General features: G+C 33.7%; 1 protein-coding gene across 2 annotated transcripts; it reads left to right on the forward strand.

Moving 5' to 3' along the window:
• Nucleotides 1–452: 452 nt before the first annotated feature.
• CETN3 (centrin 3) lies at nt 453–16,286 on the forward strand. Of its 2 annotated transcripts, none has more exons than XM_004263542.4 (5): nt 453–597; nt 2,423–2,558; nt 4,149–4,263; nt 10,411–10,602; nt 15,885–16,286. In XM_004263542.4, the coding sequence occupies exons 1-5, from the start codon at nt 581–583 to the stop codon at nt 15,926–15,928; spliced, it is 504 nt and encodes a 167-aa protein (XP_004263590.1). In that variant the 5' UTR covers nt 453–580; the 3' UTR covers nt 15,929–16,286. The 2 variants fall into 2 exon arrangements, with proteins under 2 accessions (XP_004263590.1, XP_033257274.1); XM_033401383.2 differs by having other exon boundaries at nt 458–686.
• Nucleotides 16,287–16,778: the final 492 nt, after the last annotated feature.

The following is a 16,778-nucleotide window of genomic DNA, read 5'->3' on the forward strand; positions in this document are numbered from 1 at the left end:
AATCAAAATGAGGGATATTTAAATCTGCGTTTTAAACAAACTCCCCATGTACTTAAACCATCCAAAAATGTAGAACACAAGGCAGTCAAATTTCGCACACCTCTTTCGTAAGCCTCTCCCTCCTTCTAGCCAGAGGACAGCCTGCGGCGTCTCTCTTCCCTTCCCGCCCCGTCTCCGGACACTGGCCCACAAGCCGCAGGCCTTCTCTCCTGAGGCCTAGCTCAGCCACCGTCCGACCGAAGAGCCAAACAGACACTCAAATCCTCGTTTCGCAAAGGATTAGAGAGAAAAAGCAATAGGCCAATCTAAAGGGCCGGAGGCGTAGCGGGGCAGGCCGGCAGGGAGATCTCTTTGATTGACGCGAAATTTTCCCAATGAGAGCAGAGGACTAGTGGCGCTTTCGCCTCAATGGGCAGGACATTAGCGATTTCAACCAATCCAGCTCAGACACGTCTACCTTGTGGGAGGTGCTTGAGGCCGCCGAGGTCTTTGGTGTCTGTTGAACGGCTTGTGGAAGCCGTGCTGCGTTGGGTAGGGGTTAAAATCGTTCTCGAGAGGAACGTCTCTGTCCGAAGAGAACATGAGTTTAGCTCTGAGGTCGGTAATGAGCTGGCGGCAATGCTCTCCACACCCCGCCGCGGGCCCCAGGGCGGCTGTGTGTGGAAGGGAGGCAGCTTGGGGCCGAGGCGAGGAAGGGAATGCAGTTTGGGACGAGAAGAGAGATCTTTGGCCAACCTTCCCGGGCCCGGACCCCTCATCCTGGAGGCTCTGGTGAGCTCCGCACACTTCTGCTGAGGTGGTCATTTCTGTCAAGGCGTTGGGCTTTGGACCGCCAAAAACCTGGGCTGTCTTAGGCTCGAGGAGGCAGTAAAATATCGCGAGGTTTCTATGCGCGGTGTTTGCGGGAAACCAGGCCTTGGAGCGTCCCTTATTTCAGTTGCTTGTCAGCGGCTTCCAGCTCGCAGACCTCCTGCTAACATACTTACCCATAAATTTTGGAAATAACACAAAACCCGCTCCTCGCTCTTCTCCTGTGGCCATGCTTTACGGTATAATCGGAGACACATTTTAGTGATTATAGTTGGTAATCTCTTAGTTTCCTAAATGTCTTCACCTTCTTTACCTTTCCTTCAGTTCCAACCTCTAACGCACTTTTTGTTGCCTCCGCCTCCAACCCCAGCTAGAAGTTTTACCTTAAAAATGTCTATGTAGTTACGTCACACTAAAAAGGTACCGAGTTCTAATAAGGGATAATCGTGGTATCCTTGGATGGGGTCAGCTGTTGGTGGGTTGCGAACTTGTCCCTTCAGAATCTTGGGAAGAAAATGACCCCCGGGAGTTGCAAGTTTGTGTGAAGTCAGGTCTCTTGTGAAAGAACTTCCTCAGCTTTATCATACCTCTTTTGGTCATTTTTAGTCGTCTCTTGCCTTTTTGGGGGTAGTTTTCAGAGAACAATACAACTTCAAATGCAAATAAATAAACTCCACTGGGTTTTACATTTTTTAAATTTATAGAATTCTTCCGTTACCAAACTTGTTCTTATACAAGTTTTGTAGCCCCGTTTGAAAATTTGGAACACTTAGATCGGCACCTCTTAAGGAACACATTTCTGGCTTTTACAGTAAATTACTTTCTTAAAGTTTTTTCAGAGTTTATGAGAAATTAAGTCTAGATGTATATGTTAAGTGAGATTTACAAGACTATTGACTCTTCACATTATTATATAGAATTAGCACAAATATTATGTACTTTTTTTGGTGTTTAGTATTCATGGTATGCTTAGGTTCATTATTTTGGCTGATTTGTTAATATTAATGGGAGAAATTACAAAGAAGTGCCAAACTGTTAAAAATGTGTAATCTAAAACCATTTTTAACCCAGAATGCCAAAATAGTAAGTTAATTGATGAATTAGATGTTTTTTACAATGATTTTGATAATTATAAGCACTATAAAAGTAAACCTAATCTATAGTGATCATCAGTTGTGAATTGAATTCTTTTTTTTTTTTAACAGTCTATATTGTAGAATGATGGGAATATGGTTGCTTTGTTTTTTGTTGGGGTTTCTGGCATAAAACTAGTGTTTCTTATTCACAGTTCTTGTTTCTTCCACAGTAATATTAGTGGGAATAAATACAAAGCTAGGAAGAGGGAAAGCTAGGTCCTCATTTCTTTTAATAACCTGTAACACTTTTCAGTTTAGGAAGTACACATTTATAGCAGCCTAGACTATAAAATGAGTAGGGCTTTGACTCACGTAGGGAAAATTTCTTTATATTTTTACAAAATACTTCCTTTTTCGAAATTTAGAAAATTATTCATTGGCTAATTTTTGTTGCATTTTTGGTATTTTATTATTTAGAAGCCTAGGAGAATAGGATTAAAGTGGACTAAATAGACTTTTTTCTTATCATTTCATAGAAATGAGCTTGTAGTAGACAAAACAAAGAGGAAAAAAAGAAGAGAACTCTCTGAAGAACAGAAACAAGAAATTAAAGATGCTTTTGAACTTTTTGACACAGACAAAGATGAAGCAATAGATTATCATGAATTAAAGGTAATATACTTAAAATATATCTTTTTCTGTTAAAATGATTTGCATTTTTGACAGTTGATTAAAAATATATTTTTAAATGTTTTAATTAAACTGGTTTTGGAAATATGAAACCATTTTAAACATTTACCGTTAAGTGCTATAATAAAATTGAATAGTACTCAAAACATATCTTTTTAGAAACTCCTTTTCACATGGTAAAATGAATAATATTTTAACTGTAAAAATATATTCCTATGGAGGGGCTTATTTTCTACTCACATACTTAAAAAATTTGAAGCTATAGGTTTTAAACAGTTCTAACTATATTCCTCTTCCCACTGTGTTTTGTTTTGTTTTGGTTTTGATTTTTCAGATTGAGGGAGTGTTATTTGTTTTTTAATTTGAACATGTTATTAACAGTCTCAACCTATTTTCTCTGGTGCAAACAACATAAGTGATGTCTGATGTTGACACAATGCTAATGGGGAAAAAATGTCAATTTTAGGTTTTAGAATTATTTATAAAGAACCAAGGGGAAATTGGTGTTGAAGGTAGTTTGGGTCTTAAACTCAGCACAATGCGAAAGATAGTATTTTTGTACCTCTTTAGCTCACTTTTCCCCTGTTTCTTTTAGTTACCCAGCTTCAATCCATTCTTCCTTTATAATGTCTCTTCCATTTGTTGCTATTCTTATTATCTTGGTTTGGGATCTTATTTTATATCTGGGACTTCCTAAATGGTTTCTCCATTTCCTGTACACTATCATTAGATTTGTCTTTCTAAAATTCTTTCATCATATTATTCATTGCTCATAAACCCTTAGTGGCTCCTCATTGTACACTGGATAAAGTTCAGGTTTTTTTCATTTGTATTGAATGCTTTTACTACCACACTTTTACTACCACCTACTTTTCTCATTTGCTAGCTGCTTTCTTCCGCCTGATCTTTTCCCATTCAGGTAAGGTAAACTGCTTTGTTCATTGCATTTAAGACTATTTTTTATTTCTGTGTGTGTTTTAATACTAGTCATTCTTTTCTAAATGCCCTTCTACTCTACTTCATCCATATACGATTCAAGGAACAACTTGAATCTCTCCAAATAAGACTTCTTTAACCAGTAACATCTCTCCTTCCTGTTACTAGTAACTAGATCTCTTCTTTCTCTAAGGTCAGGTTCTTAGACCACCTACTTGATAACTAATCATGTTGAGTCTGATGAAAATTCTTATTTTAATTTTTTTAATCTCTTCTGTGATATAACTTTTTAATATTTATGGTGTGCCTTTTTTTGGATTTGTTAATCCTTTGAGAAAAAATAACTTATTAAAATTATCTGTGCACTGAAGTCAGTACATTGTAGAATGTATTCTATAAACACTCACTGATTAGTTTGTCATTAAAAAAAGGATATATAAATGAAAAAAATTGCTATTTAATTTCAGTAATGAAGAAGAACTATCACTGTTACTTTAGAGACATAAAACATGCAAAAGAGTGTGTGTTTTATTGATGTGTTGTCGTCTTTTAAGTAGTAAAAACTTATTTAAGAACTGGAATTCACTTCTTTTGTAAAAAATGTTTATAATTTGCTTTTCCCTTTTAATCCAAAAGGTGGCAATGAGAGCCTTGGGGTTTGATGTAAAAAAAGCTGATGTACTGAAGATTCTTAAAGATTATGACAGAGAAGCCACAGGGAAAATCACCTTTGAAGATTTTAATGAAGTTGGTGTGTATTTTACAATATTGTAAAGACTATTTTACAATAGTCTTTGTAATCAGTAGTTTATTAGGAAATTATCTGGTTACTATCAATATTTTTAGAAGTCTCTGGGTTATGGAATTTTGCTATTGAACATTGCTGTGTAATGTGGATCTTATTTTGGGGTTTTTTTGGTACTCTTTTTTTTTTTGCTAATTTTCAAAGAAAAAAATAAGATTTATAGCTTCACTGTAAATGGGATTTATCTTTTTGTCTTTTGTTCTGAAGATTTTAACCAAGGAACTATTGTGTAGCTTCTCCTGGGAAGATGTCTTTCCATGTAATATGTACCTATATTATGTGATAAAACTAAAAGAGTGATCAAAAAATTATTTCTCACAGTAAAAGATAAAATTTGGTATATTTTTGTTTGGAAAATATTTCCCAGCACCATCCTAGTATGTGATTTTTGTTGGCAAAGTGGAAGGAGAGGAAATTGGTAGCAGTTGGTATCTTTAGCTGTATATGAAGTGCATGCCTTCAGGTTGACAAAGCTTATGAGGGGCTACCTACTCTGGATGACCTTGATCTCAATGAATAAAGTCATCTCTTTAAAGTTGCTGGTGGGGAGAAGATTGTAGTAAGGGAGGCAGTTGGCAGACTGGGAGCAGGAGAAAACATTTTAGAACAAGCCACTGGGTTATAATATCAGCATATTATTTAGTTATTTTTAGATATTTAAAAAATCTAGGAAAATTCAGTTACACACAGACATACAAACCCTTTATTTTAAATATTCAACAAGGGGCTTCCCTGGTGGCGCAGTGGTTGAGAGTCTGTCTGCCGATGCGGGGGACATGGGTTCGTGCCCCGGTCCGGGAGGATCCCGCATGCCGTGGAGCGGCTGGGCCTGTGAGCCATGGCGGCTGGGCCTGCGCGTCTGGAGCCTGTGTTCTGCAACGTGAGAGGCCACAACAGTGAGAGGCCCGCGTACAGAAAAAAAAAAAAAAATAAATAAATATTCAACAAGAAGTAATATGAGAAACAGAAATGGCAGTTAGTATGTGTGGAAAAATAGATTCATATCATTAGTAAGTTCTTTTAAATCTGAAAATTCAAACCAAAAGGAAGGAAAAAAGAAATTAAAGAACAAATAAATCTAAAAGACAAAAAAAAAGCACTGCACAGAAGATCCCCAATTTATAAACTAATAGATGACTATTTAGAGAGGCAGCTTGTCCCTTTCGAGAGGATATTCTTTTTCTTTTTCTCTAGTTCATAGAATTATTTACTTGAGAAGAGGTAGAGAGCCATCTTTATTTTCCCAGTATTGAAGCTTTCTGGGGTTTATGATCTTAGTTCAAGTTTCAACTTAGATTGTTTACAGAAACAAGGATCAGGATACAGTAGAAATGATACTACTAGGAAAGAGCTATAATTCAGGTACATTTGGTACAGTGTAGTGGTTTAGCATGGACATTTTGGAACCAGGTTGCCTGGGTTTAGATCTTGGTTTTGCCACTTACCAGCTGTGTAACTTGGTCATTTTACTTCTCTGTGCCTCATTTTCAGCTATAAAATGGGGATAGTTGTATTATCTCATAGGGTTCTTAGGAGGAATAACTAAGCTAAAACTATGTAAAGTATTTAGAAAAGGGCCTAGTATGTAGTAAGTTCTATTAAGTGTTTGTTGGTATTATTATTTCAAAAATTAGTCTTTGTTTCAATGGCTGGAAAATATATATATCACTGGAACATAAAAATATTCTGCTCCATGTATTTATATTTTTCTCATTACCCTTTTCCTGTAGTTGTAGGTTATTTTAAGCACTATTTGCCTCTAGTAATTTTACAAAACACGTTATTTCATCTTAGGTGAATATAGTTTTAAAATTTTGATTTTATTAGCAGTTGAAGCCAGAGTCCCATGTAATCTCTACCTTTCCTGACCCTGCATCTCTTCTATGTTATTAACAGAACAGAAATACTGGGTTCCTTCTAGAATAAATGGTCATGAGTAAACTTCAGCCTGACTTTCAAAGATCAACCATTTGGTAGGCTTAGTACATACTTTAACTATCCTAAGGTTACCTATTGAGAATATCAACTGTCAAATAAAATTTTATTACTATTTGGGAATCAAATAATCAAAAACTATTACTTTCCCCATTTTTTAAATCATTTTAAAATAGTAACTGGCCACAGATGAATATATGTTTTATAGTTTGGGACAAATAACTCTAAATCAGAATATTTGAATCTTACTTTTTATCTACTATCTATTACTGTTTAAGGATATTGTTCCACAGATATTTACAGGTATTTCTAGATAAAGTTTGGCACTTCATATTCTTTCCAATGCTAGAAAAAAGTATTAAAATATACTTAATGTAAGTTTAGAATTTAGACAGGCTTGTGAGTTACAGGTGTTTTAGGAATTGCTGCTTTAAAGTAAGACCAAGATAAGTCAGCTATTTGTACTCATCTATTTTTGGCATGTACTATTTATTATTTTATTGCCTATTTAGAATAGAATATTATATTGTTTTTTGTTTTGCTTAGCAAACATTTGCTGAATTTTTTGGCATTCAGTACTGTGCTGGGGTGAGGGAGGGGAATTAATCACAAGTTACTAAGAGGTTCTTTCAAGGAGCTTACAATTTAAATGCGGGTGATAACAAGCTATGATGCTCTGTGGTGACTTATAATTTTGTATAGGGCAGTAGTGGCATACTGCAACCCTTGGGCCAAATTCAGCTGTTGCCTGTATGCTGCCACATCCATTCTTTTTTTTAAAAAATTTCATTAATTAATTAATTTATTTATGGCTGCGTTGGGTCTTCGTTGCTGCGTGCGGTTTTTCTTTATGTGTGGCAAGCGGGAGCTACTCTTTGCAGTGGCTTCCCTTGTTGCAGAACATGGGCTCTAGGCATGTGGGCTTCAGTAGTTGTGGTGCATGAACTTAGTTGCTCCGCGGCATGTGGGATATTTCCCGGACCAGGGCTCGAACCTGTGTCCCCTGCATTGGCAGGTGGGTTCTTAACCACTGCCCCACCAGGGAAGTCCCTGCCACATCCATTCTTTTATGCTGCTTTTGTGTTACCATGACAGAGTGAGTGGTTGAGACAGAGACCTTATGCTCCCTCGCCCCCCCCCAAAAAAATAGCCTAAAATATTTACTGTCTGGTCTTTGGCAGGAAAGTTTGTCAATTCCTGATCTAGAGCAATTGAAGACTTTGCAGAGGGGATTTTTAATTTAGGCTTTGGGAACAGGAATAGGATTTCATCACAAGGGGAAAATTGTGGGAGGGGTATAGAAAGGCATTCTAAGCAGAGAAAACAGCAAAAACAAGGAGTAATAACAGACATGTAGCACGTTCAGAAAACTTCAGTTAGTCTCCTGCTCTAGAGGATAGGGAAATAACTGGAAAGGTAGGACTGGGCCAGCTAGGTAAAGTCTTGCATAACACAGAGTTTGGACTTTAGTCAGCAGATGATCTATGTCAGTTTTTAAAGAAGAGGAGATAATATGTTTTAGAGAGGTAACTGTTGAGATTATTAAAGATGTGTTGGAGGGAAGAGATTGCAGGCAGAAGATACAGTTGGCCCTCCCTATCCCTGGGTTCTGCTTCTGTGGATTGAAAATATTAGGAAAAAAAAAATTCCAGAAAGTTCCAAGGAGCTAAACTTGAATTTGCTGAGTGCCTGGCAATTATTTACATAGCATTTACATCATATTTACAACTATTTACATAGCATTTACATTATATTAGGTATTATAAGTAATCTAGAGATGATTTAAAGTATACAGGAGGATGTACATAGATTATATGCAAATGCTATCCGTCCCAGATTTTGGTATCTGAGGGGAGTCCTGGAACCAATCCCCCATGGATACCATGGAAACTGAGGGATAACTGTAATAGACTTTTTATGCTGAGGGTGGTGAGAATAAAAAGAAAAGGGGTACATTCAAGAGTAAAAAAGGTGGTAACCTCAGTACTCTAGGATATAAGTAACTGGGTTTAAAGTTTTAATGTGATGTTTTTGAATTTGCTTTATTAAGTGATTGTTATAATGTATAAGGGCTAACTATTTTGAGTAAGTACATTTTTGAGAGTATAATTAAATCATTTGAAAATTGAGTTACATGGACAGAAATTTGTGAAATAGATTGAACCCATCTTTACTGCTTGTATGTCAGTCGATTTATTTTCATTGAAAAATAAATGTATTTCTTATAATTCTACTTTGTAGAATAAGAATAGAAGAGTAAGGCATGGAGGATAGTCACCATAAAGTTACAATGTTTTAGCTGTCCAGAATGATGGGTATTTATAGTTCCAAAGAAAAGTTGCATTCTAAGGCAAAGTATTGATAAAAGATTATATAGACACATAAGTCTGAAGTAACTAACACAATTAAAGCACCAGTGGGATAGGAATTTATACATCTTGGAGCCCCATCTGTTCCCCAGATCACCCTGTTGCTTCTTTAAATACATTAATATTTTCAGCAAGCTGCTTTTTTGGTTCACCTGTCATGTAAATTATTTAATTGGTGAAGAAAATTTCTTAACACTTTTTTTTTCCTTGTCCTGCTTTTTTGTTGGGACTAAATTCAAAATAAGTTGAGTATGAGCCATAGAGTTAAGTGTGGTATTTTATTTTGGTGTTATGGCTGTATATATGCCAACTCCTTTTTAACTGAATATTTATGAGCTTTGATGATTTGCATACTTATAGTAATATACTTCAATTAGTTACTTGGAAGACTTTTTGTATAAAATTAATGGATAAAAGAAAACTATTGAATATATGTGCAGATGATTTAACATTAGCTTGAATAGGTGCTTATTCTAAAGCTTATTCAACCAAATATGATGAAAACAGCAGCAAAACAACTATTTGTGGGGGTCTTGAATTGTATTTTTCTTTTGGGTACATTAAATATTCCAGTATTTTCCATCTATAAGCATTTGCAAATTTTTAGTGATTCTGTAAACGTCAACAGGACTGAGTTATTTTTATGTTTTTGCCGTACACGGGCCTCTCACTGTTGTGGCCTCCCCTGTTGCGGAGCACAGGCTCCGGATGCGCAGGCTCAGTGGCCATGGCTCACAGGCCCAGCTGCTCTGCGGCATGTGAGATCTTGCCGGACTGGGGCACGAACCTGTGTCCTCTGCATCGGCAGGCGGACTCTCAACCACTGCGCCACCAGGGAAGCCCAGGACTGAGTTATTTTTAATGGGACAGTGAAGGTCATAAATACGTCTTGTTGTAGTGGTAGACTAGCATGTAGAATTACTTCAGAGATATTTCCTTTGATATTTTCAGAATTTTATCTAGTAACTTAAAGAATTTTATACCACAGATTTAAAAATTTCTGTTATTATGGCTATTGATTAAAGACTGTGGTTATATTGAAAGTATTAAGTTGACTCTATTATTATATATTATTACATTTAGTATTTTAAAATAATTATTACTATTGAGGCTTGAATTTACTCACATTTAATTTTAATTAAGCTGTCTGATATTATCTTGATGAACAAAGTGGATTTGACTTTAGAGAGATCTCCTTTTCAGACCTTTTTTTTTTCTTACTACAGTCAGATTCAATCCTTTTAATAACTACTTTTGAGAAACCAAGAGGTTCTTTTAAATCATGAGGATATGAATGGAATTTTCATCTACTGTCTGAGATTGTGGTTGTATTAAATTTGAAGAACAATCAGTATTACTATTAAGTTTAGCCAGCAAACAATTTTTATCTAGTTGGTTTTAATTGTTTTGTTGGTATATCATCTCTACAACTAGGTTACTCCTAGACTTGTGTGCTTGATGTCAGTGGAGCCTAGTACAATTCTTGATAATAGTAAACCTTAAATAAATATGGTATAAATGTAGTTTTCAAAATTTTGCTTATGTGTGATATAGTTATACTTATAATAGGATAAATTGTTGATAATGTAAAGGTTAAATTCTAAAATATGGATTTGGTTTTTCTAATTTTCTGTTTATCTCTTTGGGCTTTTGGACTTTGGCATTTTTATTGTCAAACTAAATGTTGACAGATTCATAGCTTTAATTCTCATCTAATAATTAGTTGATTTCACAAATGAATGCCTTTGAGACTATAAAGGTTTACTTTTCATATTTTTTTTAACTATAGTGACAGACTGGATATTGGAAAGAGATCCACGTGAAGAAATATTGAAGGCATTTAAACTATTTGATGATGATGATTCAGGTAAAATAAGCCTGAGGAATTTGCGACGTGTTGCCAGAGAATTGGGTGAAAACATGAGTGATGAAGAACTTCGGGCTATGATAGAAGAATTTGATAAAGATGGTGATGGAGAAAGTAAGTTTTAAGTAAAACATATATTCCAAATATGCCTACTGTACACATATAGTAATTTTTTCTAAAACCAAATGATTTTCAAGACCCTTTGCAAACTATCTATTTAGTGTAAATGTTTTTCATCCTATAATGGGATTTTTGCATAAATATTTCACATACTCAGTTTAGAATGAAGCAGACCTTTAAAACCAACTGTACAGATTATAGTATGAGCTTCCACACTTCAAGAAACTGCTTTACTTTTCTTTGAGGTGAAATATCTCCAAAATTTCAGCCACTCAGTAAAGTCTCAGCCTTTAATGTCTTCTTCCTCAACCTACATGCACGTCTAAGTTCTGTTGAGTCTACCCTCCAAATATTTTTAATCTGTTTTATTTCTTTGTTTACTGCTACTGTCCTAATTCAGGCCCTAATTTCTTTGTAGGAATGTTATCATAGCTTTGTTCATTATTTCCTTGAATGCCTGCTGGGTACAGTGTTCTGTGTGCTGACTGGTGCTACCCAATCAAAGAGGCTGATGTTGTCCCTGCTCTCACTGACTTTACAGTCTCTTGTAGCTTCCTAGTTGCCCTCTATGCCTGTAAGCCTCTTTTCTCTTCCTAATTTGTTCTAGCAGAATTCTTTTCCTAAAATGCAGGTTTGGTGATGTCATTTTCCTGTTCAAACACTTAGGATGATTCTTCAGTGCCTATGGAGTAAAGTCCAAAGTCTTCTATGATCTGTCATACCATAACTATCTAGTTTTATTTCCCACTGTATTCTTCTACTTTCTACTTTAACCCTCACCTCCCATATAGTATACACACTTTGACAAAATATACTCTGTCCTATCTTTTTATGCTGTGCCTTTCATCTCATGCTATTCTTTAATCCTAGAATGCTCTAATTGCCAGTTGCTGTCTGCTAAAATGTTAGTCGTTCTCTCAGGTTCATTTTAAACTCCGTCTTTTTCTCAAAAGCCTCCCTCAGTGGTCTCTGTTTATAAATTATGAGATTTCCATTAAGAGCCCATAACATTTAGAGAAATAAACTATTTTGACCTTTTGTACACTGCCTTCTGTTAGTTATATACATGTGTGTCTCTCCAGTTATATTGTGAGCCATTGAAGAGCAGTTTGGAATCATATAGTGTGAAAGGCCTGAGGCTTTAAAATCATACAGACCTGGATTTGAATTGAATCTCTACCAGTTACTTAGTAGCTCTGTAATTTTGTGCAAGTTTTTAACATTGTCTGAGTCTCAGTTTCCCTATTTATAAAAATCAGAATGGTAATACCTTTCCGGATGGTTGTGAGTATTAAATGAAGATAATTGAAGGTGCCTAGCATTAAATGTAAGCTTGTTTTCCTTTTTCTTCTTCGTCTTTATATTCTCCTGCATTTTCTTGAACATGATGAGTACTCTGACGTTTGTTGACTTAAGCAGCGAGGAGTGTGCGTTACAGTAGATATATGTTGCTATAGTACCAACTATTCATTTTTACATAAAAAAAATATATATATATCTAAAACCTTGGAAATACTGGATGCTTCAATAAGGAAATAAGACAGTAGCAAATAGTTATCAGCTCAGATTGTCCATTAGAATTGCGCATTATTGTGCTTTCTCATTATATTTATGTGACTATTATTTAAGCATTATACAACTTTTCTATTTTTAGTACTAGCTCTTTGAAGGGTATCGATATAGTTATATTTTAAAACAGAGATGATTAAAACTTGAGAAAACTTAAAGGACTTCTTAAGCTGTAATTCTAATATTTGGATTTATAATCCGCTGTCTTCACAGTTAAAAAATGTTTGTGTCTTCCCTAGCTGTTGATTATTACCCTAAATTAGCTTTAAATGAGTTCCTTTATGTAAAGGTACTCTCTTCAGTGGTAGAGAGGATCTTGGTGTGTCTTTTTCATACTCCAGCTACTTAATATGTGTCAAACGACCAGAGTTATAAACAGTTTCTTTTTCCTGTACTAGGCTCATGCAAGTTAGGTTTTAGTTATTAGCTTCACTTGACATTAGAATAAAATACCAGTTAGTAACCTGTTCTTAAATTCAAACTTCATGTGAAACTTTTCTTAGAAAATGTGTCCGTTTCTTGCATACCTTGCTAGACTGCTCTACCTGCTGCTTTTGAATTTGAGTTCACACCTGTGCTCCATTGCTGGGAGATTTATTTTAGTACATCCTTAAAACATTTCTTTGGTCCTCACTGCTTGCATTATTCCACTTTAAGTCACTGTACAACTGTTGCTTGGGCATCTTACTGTCATTTATTCACATGACTAACAGGCAAATAACGCTTTTTTTTACTTTTTTCCAAGTGATTGATTACAAATAAAATACACCTGACACATCTTTTATTGTTAAGACTTGTCTTTTTTGGGGGGGATAGGAGGGTGGTCTTATCATATTAAAGTAGTCTAATCCAGTAGTTTCCAATCTGAGATGTGGGTATCTAGGGGTGGAGGCCTTCTGAGGTATTGTGCAGGGTCTGGGAGTTCATGTATGCATCAAATATTGTCTGTAGACCATACGAATAATAGCATTGCACATGCATACATATACTGCTTTTTTCAGTTATATTTAAATGCTATTGTGATTGATTGCAGAGTTTATATAGCTATTTGACATTATCTACTTCTCAAACGAGATATACTAAGGATAGGTGTTATTGTGGCAAGTCCAGAAAATTATTATTGAAAGGCATTTTCATATTCAGAAACAATGAGAACTCCAACCCTAATCTATTTAGTGTGGCTTTGGGTTACTGCCTTAATTTATATTGGGTTTCTGTAGCTATCTGAAAATCTGCCCATTTTTGAAAAAGTAGGAAGTTAGATTTTATAATAATTTATTAATCTGATCACTTAATCTGGTTTTTTTTTTTTTTTGGACTGTAGGCAGAATTTTTCTTAGATATAACTAACCTGCTTTCTTTGTATATGTTAAACTGGTAAAGATCGTAAACTTTGCTACCTTTTTTGGACTTCAGTAATTGTTCTGTTTTTACGAGTTTTTCACAGTTCAGTATTTGAGAGCAATGAAAATTTTTTTTTTTATTGTATAGAATAATAAACATGGTGAATGAGGAATTAAAGGAAAAGAAGACATAATACAAAATATAAATACAGCTGTGGTAATGATATAGAAAGAATCCCTCCCAAGATATATAAAATAAAATATAGTAAATCATTTTGGAAAAGTGGAAGCAACATTTAAAAAACCAAAGTGGACCATCTTCTAAATAATTATGATGAATGTTAACATTTGTTTAGTACTTTATATATGTTAGATTCTGTGCTTAGCATGTTACATTGTGGATTATGTCGCTTAATTTACATAATAGCTTTTGTGAAGTGAATACAATGTTATACCCATTTATGCATGGGATACATGCATATATATAGATGAGGAAACTAAAGCTCTGAGAGTTTAATAACCTGTCCAAGGTTATTACATGGCAGAGCCAGACTTAAACTCATACCTCCATAATGACAATATGCTTTTAGCCATAACACTGTATTGCCTCTTGTGCTATAAAGTAAAATATTAATTAGGTTTCTATGTTTATGGAATTTTTAAAATTGCATACTATTATAGGAAACAGTGTGTTAGTAAAATATTCAACTGACACTTCAGATATTAAAATTTGTTTTTTCCCCTCAAAGCCAGATGGTCTCTAAGGTAATTTCTCTAAAATTTTTTATTTTAATGGCATGTAATAAGATTTACCCTATGAAATGATTGATTTATGAAAATATTATTTAAAAAGGCAGTGTAGAAAAAAATGAAGTGTCATATTTTTGATTCAATATATATTTTATCAAATGCCTATTTTAAGGTAGGTATTGTGTTCCTTACATCAAGGAACTTCATATAAGTATGATTGATAGAGAAGGTTATAAAACCAAATGTATAAAGGCATCACAGATTCTCCTAATTGTCTGAAAGTCTCACTGACGATAAAGGACCTAGTTTAAATTCCTTAGCCACTTTCTTCCCTTCAGCTTTTAGGTTCACTTTTTTGGACTTAAGTATTTTGTTTTTAGGTATGAAATTCTGGAATAGTTTAAAATACTTTTGAAATGCTACAGTGCTTTAAAGTGTTTACATATAAATAACATAAATATTTGCTTTGTTTTAGAACTATATGAAGCTTAATTTGGAATTTGAGTATTGAGAGTTTACAAATTGAGGGAAAAAAGTTTTAGATCTTTAAGTAACAAAACATAAGTACTTCTCAGATTTTGAATATTTTAATCATGGCTTTATTATGCTATTAAAATAATGTGTAGTCAGATCATTCCAAGGCTGCTTTCCTTATGTTGTTTTTCTTAAAAATATACCCTTGTTTCCTGTTTTGGTCTAGATGCCTCACTCTAGATTTTTCTAAATCAGGGGTTCTTAAATGAAGGTACATATTGATGAAATTGTTTAAAATTTTTATATATTTTGATTTTCTTTTTTTTAACTAGGGAGAGAGGGGTCATAGCTTTCATAAGATAGTGAAATGTATTCGTTTAACTGCAAAGGTTAAAGATCAGTACTACAATTTATAAAATCACTGGAAGTATTTTCAGTTTTGTATTACAGGTTTTGTATTCTGTTCTGTGTCTATCATAGTGTCTTGTAGATGTTTCATATTGAATGCATGAATTCTTGGTTATTTATCAGCTCCTGGACGGCTCATTCCTCTTAACTCCTTATAGCTTATTTTTTGCAGTATTTTTTTCTTTAACTATGTTTCAATTAGTTTTTCTTTAAAATAGGCTTTTAAATATATAAAAGTTCCAAAAAACAATGATTTGACTTTTTTTCTAATTCTAATACATTTTTATCCTTCAGAATTCTAACTTACGTGTGTGATATATTTAAGCTTATTTATTAAGAAAGGGTTTGCTAAATGAACTAGTACAATAACGATTATCAAGAGAGTTTAACTATCTAAGAAATTTAAAATTTTAAGTTTTTAAAACTATTTTCTTGTGTATAAATATTATGATTATGATGGATTTTTTGTAATTTATATACTATTATGTCTTTTTCCTAGCTAATACTATAGAATATTAATTTATATTATTATATTTTATGTATTTTTGTATTCATGAAGTTCAATTTAATTAACGTATTCAACTTCCTACCAAAGAAGTAAAAGCAAAAAGCTATGTTTTGGTTTATTAAGAATTTTGTATAATATAAAATTTAAAGTTACTTAGTAAAATAGTAATAGTGTTCTCTGAAAAAAATTTGTATTTCTGACTTACATTTTCTTTCTTACCACAGTAAATCAAGAGGAATTCATTGCTATTATGACTGGTGACATTTAAAGAATTACAAGGATAAACACTAAGAATGTTGCAGTTACCATCTTATATTCTATTTTTGTGCCTGAAGCCGTGTTTAAAACAAAAAACAACTTAGTTCTTTTTTCCAAAAGGACCAAAAATAAGCATCTTATGTATTCATATTTTACTACTGTTAAGTTTCTTTATATGAACAGTATTGTTAGTACTCTAATAGTTTAGCTTTGTATTTATAATATAGCTTTTATATATAAAGTTTAAAAAATTGAATCATGTGGTACACATTTTTTGAAGGTTTTTTATTTAGCATTAGTAGTCACTTTTGGTGCACATGTTTTTCAGACTTTCCTTAATAAAATGTTTATTTTTTAGTATTTCAAAATTTGGTAACTTTTCTGTTTATTTTGATTCCAAATGTCTGCTAACCCTCAAGAGTATCTTTCTTAAATCTTTTCTCTATACACGGTTGGTTTCAGAAATGAAAATTGAAATATAAATTGCAATAGAAGAGTACATTTTTCCATTACAAGTTTGACATTTGATGTTTCAGTACAAAATGATGACTCCGTATAGGCATAATTCCTTTTTCATGAGTCATGTCTTTCAGTTTGGAGGGAAACAGTATTGTGCATATAGACTCATTTATCCTCATGTATTCAATATTATGTTCTGTAACACTTTTGGTGTCTTAAGTTATGACAGTTAAATCTGGATATTTCTTTCTTAAACTAATTGAATATAGTTTGAATCATCTAACTTCTTGACAAAGTGAAAGATTTAAATTTTGGAATTTTGATCTGTTAAGATAATTATCACTCAATTAAACGTCACAGTGATGAAAATAGGAAACTGTAAGCCACAGAAATCATTTAAG

The sequence above is a fragment of the Orcinus orca genome, chromosome 3, assembly GCF_937001465.1.
Source record: "Orcinus orca chromosome 3, mOrcOrc1.1, whole genome shotgun sequence".
Classification (NCBI taxonomy): domain Eukaryota; kingdom Metazoa; phylum Chordata; class Mammalia; order Artiodactyla; family Delphinidae; genus Orcinus; species Orcinus orca.

Bases quoted from the DNA above. Each gene is read 5' to 3' on its own strand.
- CETN3 (XM_033401383.2), top strand. From the start codon at position 619: ATGCTCTCCACACCCCGCCGCGGGCCCCAGGGCGGCTGTGTGTGGAAG. The intron at 687-2,422 runs GCGAGGAAGGGA...ATCATTTCATAG, and splicing joins GGAGGCAGCTTGGGGCCGAG to AAATGAGCTTGTAGTAGACA. The intron at 4,264-10,410 runs GTGTGTATTTTA...TTTTAACTATAG, and splicing joins TGAAGATTTTAATGAAGTTG to TGACAGACTGGATATTGGAA.